A 3,292-nucleotide genomic window follows, 5' to 3' on the forward strand; every position below is an offset into this window, starting at 1 on the left:
TGCTGTTTTGAACCACAGTTGGCCGCCCAGAGGCAAGAATTTGAGAAAGCAGCTGTAATAATTGAACTCACCAAATAAAAAAATGAATAAAAGTCTTAATTTTCCTACCCCTTCACTTCCTATTTTGTGACTCTGCCAGCCCCTTTATCTTCCCTCACTTCAGGACTGAGTTTGCCCACAACCACAGTGTCACACAACCGGGGCTTCAAAGAGAGGCTCCTGTTTCTTTTGGGCCGCCACAGAGATTTTGTCAATATTCACAACATGGAAGTTGGTTCTTAGACTTTCAAAATGGAAAGCCTAGAAAATGTTGCCTGCTGAAGACAGGCAATGTTAGAGGGACCCTTTCCTTCTACTCCAATGCCCATCATCCCAGGCCCGCATGGAACATGACGATCTCCCCTATTCCCTTGCAGCGTCTATCTAGCGTTGCATGCAGGATCCACCAGGGGGCTCCCTGGGCTGCCGTTACAAAGCCCTCACCTGCCCCCGCTTCAGGAGAGAACTGAGCATGCGCTCTTCCAGCAGGTCGAGAGACATGCTCGGTGCATTTTCCAGAAGAGGCTGATGGTGCTTCCGCCCTTCCTACGGGTGCGATTCTGCTCTCGTTCTCAGTAAGTGGGGAGACGTTTCTTTCACGGGCTGGACCGTGTATGGAGACAAGCAAAACTCGGAGGCGTGGAAAGGGGGGAGCCCGGGGTCCCATGTTCCCCTGCCGCCTCTGTGCATGCACGGGCCAGGCAGGGAAGAAATCAAAGCTCCGGACGCACTGCATTGTCTCCAGGAAGAACTTCAGGATCGCCAGAAAGGTTGGAGTTATTCAGGATTAGGCTAAAAGTGGGGAACCTGTTTCCAGGAAATGCGTGAATGAAAACATCATGTTAAGCTGGTTTATTGATTCGGATATTATTCTGTTTGCATTGAATGGTGGTTTGTTGATTGTGATTTCTCAGGTAGCCATAGCAGTTTGGGCCAGGAGTTTAATGAGGTTCTGCTGGCTAAAGTTACACTGGAACTTCAAATATTGATTGATTTACCTATTAAATCGCTTTAGAAAGCCACTAATCTCAATGTCTATTTGTGACCTGAGACATTGATGATCTGGATTGTACAGAGGTTAGTTTTCACACTGCAAGCAGCCATCAAAATTATTTGAATAAATGAGTAGGAATAAGAAATCAAAAACATATTTTAAATTTATGTATCCAAATTGTTTAGTCCTTGAAAGAAGTTGATCCAGAAGGTTACTACAGATTTTTTTCCACACAGAGATACATCACTACCTACAAAGATTTCACCTCCCTTCCCAGATATTGGTGGGTTCATAAGAATTTCTTCTTTCAGATTTTGTGTGTGCTCAGTTGTTAAGTTGGTCAACCTGTATTTCTGGAATTTTCTTTTGTTTTCCATTTCAGATATATAAGTCGGAAATCTTTCCTGGTTGCTTTTGAGTCTTAAGTTTCTTGTGTGGGAAGAGGGCTAAATGGACTTAGGAAATTTTGACAGACCTCTTCTGATTAGGAAGACCTGTGCAGATCCATCAGTCTGTTTTGGAGCTGGATTAGAGACCAGAGAGAAGATGGAGGGACAACGCCCAGCTGGAAAAACCCCTGCAGCTGCTCAGTCTTGGAGCTTTGAGATGAATGGGGCAAGTCCTGGGCAGAAGAACCAAGAAGATGAAGCCAAGAGTTCAGAGGTCCAATGCTGTCACTTCAGAAAAGTGCAGTTCCAGGAGGGGAGGGGTCCCCGAGATGTTTGCAGTCAGCTTCACCGCCTTTGCTGTCAGTGGCTGCAGCCAGAAATACACACGAAGGCCCAAATGCTGGACCTTGTGCTCCTGGAGCAGTTCCTGACTGTCCTTCCACCAGAGATGGAGAAATGGGTGCGTGAGTGTGGAGCGGAAACCAGTTCCCAGGCGGTGGCCCTGGCCGAAGGCTTCCTGATAAACCAGGAGGAGGATAAGATTCAAGAAGAGTTGCAGGTGTGAGAATGTAGTCTTAGCAGCTCTAAAGAGAATCACTCTGAATCTGTCAATTCCTTTCTGGCCGGGTTTTCTGGGATTATTAACTCCTAAGGCTATTTGTTCTATTCTTCCAGAGGATGTATTTGGGGCAATTCTTCCATTCTGTTTCAGGTTTCAGCAATGGGCATTGGGGTCTGCTAGTTTGAAGGTGCAGTATGATAATTCATTTCTATCTCTGTGCTCTTCCTTTGTTTCTCCTATCACATCATGTCCAGAAATCCTTGGAAGCCACGACTGAGTATCCCAAGGGGGGGAAAGATTCATCCAAACCCTCTCAAGAGCTGCTGTTCGGGGAGAACTTCCAGAAAGGTCAAAGTCAGGACATCACGCCAGGTAACAGAAGGTCTTTCTGTGTGATGTGAGATTTCAACATTTAGCTGATTCTTTAGCTGCATCTCATTACAATCTCTCTCTTTAACAAATCTGCTTCTCCCATTTTTTTCTCTCTCACAGAGAGTAGAAAGCTGTCCGTGGAATTTGTAGAGTCACCTCCTCTTTGTGGTGGAGCTGAAGGATTGGCTGAACCTCTACTTCAGGTAAGGAGGAGAAATGTCGGAAAAGTCCATGAATCTTGGATGGATTTCATTTTGTTCTAGAGTTCAATGTATAAAATTTCTGTTTCTAAGCAATATAAATTTGATATCCAGTCATTGAACATTCACGCTCAGCTTAGCCTACCCTCTCTCTTCTGAGGGGATCCTTTGTGAGATGCTTTCTCTCCTGCTTTGCCATCAGATTTCATTGACCAGACAGTTGTGAGCATTGGGGCTGTTCCTTCTGTCTCCCAGGGTCATTCTCACACACCATTACAAAAAAAACCCTTATTTTGTCTTTTGAAAAGCATCTTTGGGACAACTGTGATCTGGTGATTGAGAATCTCCATAGATATATATAGTACTAAGTGGATATAAGACCCAACTACCAATGACCAAGAAAACTATTTTAGTTGGCTATGCTGAAAAGCATTCCAAATACCTCCAACTAGATCCAATCTGCTTCAGTTATGTCATCAGCCAGAAGCGGTGAGATCTCACTCTGAATTCTGCAGAAGATGCCCATTTTGTTCACTAGATCTCTTTCCTAGAATTAATGGAAGAAAAACCTCAAATTATTCTTGGGATTATCTGTTAATAGGGAAATTTCTTTTCTTCAGGATGTTGTGTCTTTTGAGGAAGTGGCCGTGTATTTCTCCATGGAGGAGTGGTCTCAGCTGGACCCTGCCCAAAAAGCACTTCACGGAGAAGTCATGCTGGAGAATTCCAGGAATCT

General features: G+C 44.6%; 1 protein-coding gene across 1 annotated transcript; it reads left to right on the plus strand.

The window, feature by feature from the left end:
* Positions 1–1,819: 1,819 nt before the first annotated feature.
* Positions 1,820–3,251, plus strand: LOC107301828 (zinc finger protein 202-like; the record flags this gene model as incomplete). Its single annotated transcript, XM_015831003.1, has 4 exons — positions 1,820–1,981; positions 2,239–2,356; positions 2,477–2,559; positions 3,177–3,251. Coding segments are annotated over exons 1-4 (438 nt in total), but the record flags the coding sequence as incomplete, so codon positions are not given.
* Between the last annotated feature and the right edge of the window lie 41 nt (positions 3,252–3,292).

This window comes from Protobothrops mucrosquamatus, unplaced genomic scaffold (genome assembly GCF_001527695.2).
Source record: "Protobothrops mucrosquamatus isolate PMUCROS unplaced genomic scaffold, P.Mucros_1.0 scaffold17607, whole genome shotgun sequence".
NCBI classification, from domain to species: Eukaryota; Metazoa; Chordata; class Lepidosauria; order Squamata; family Viperidae; genus Protobothrops; species Protobothrops mucrosquamatus.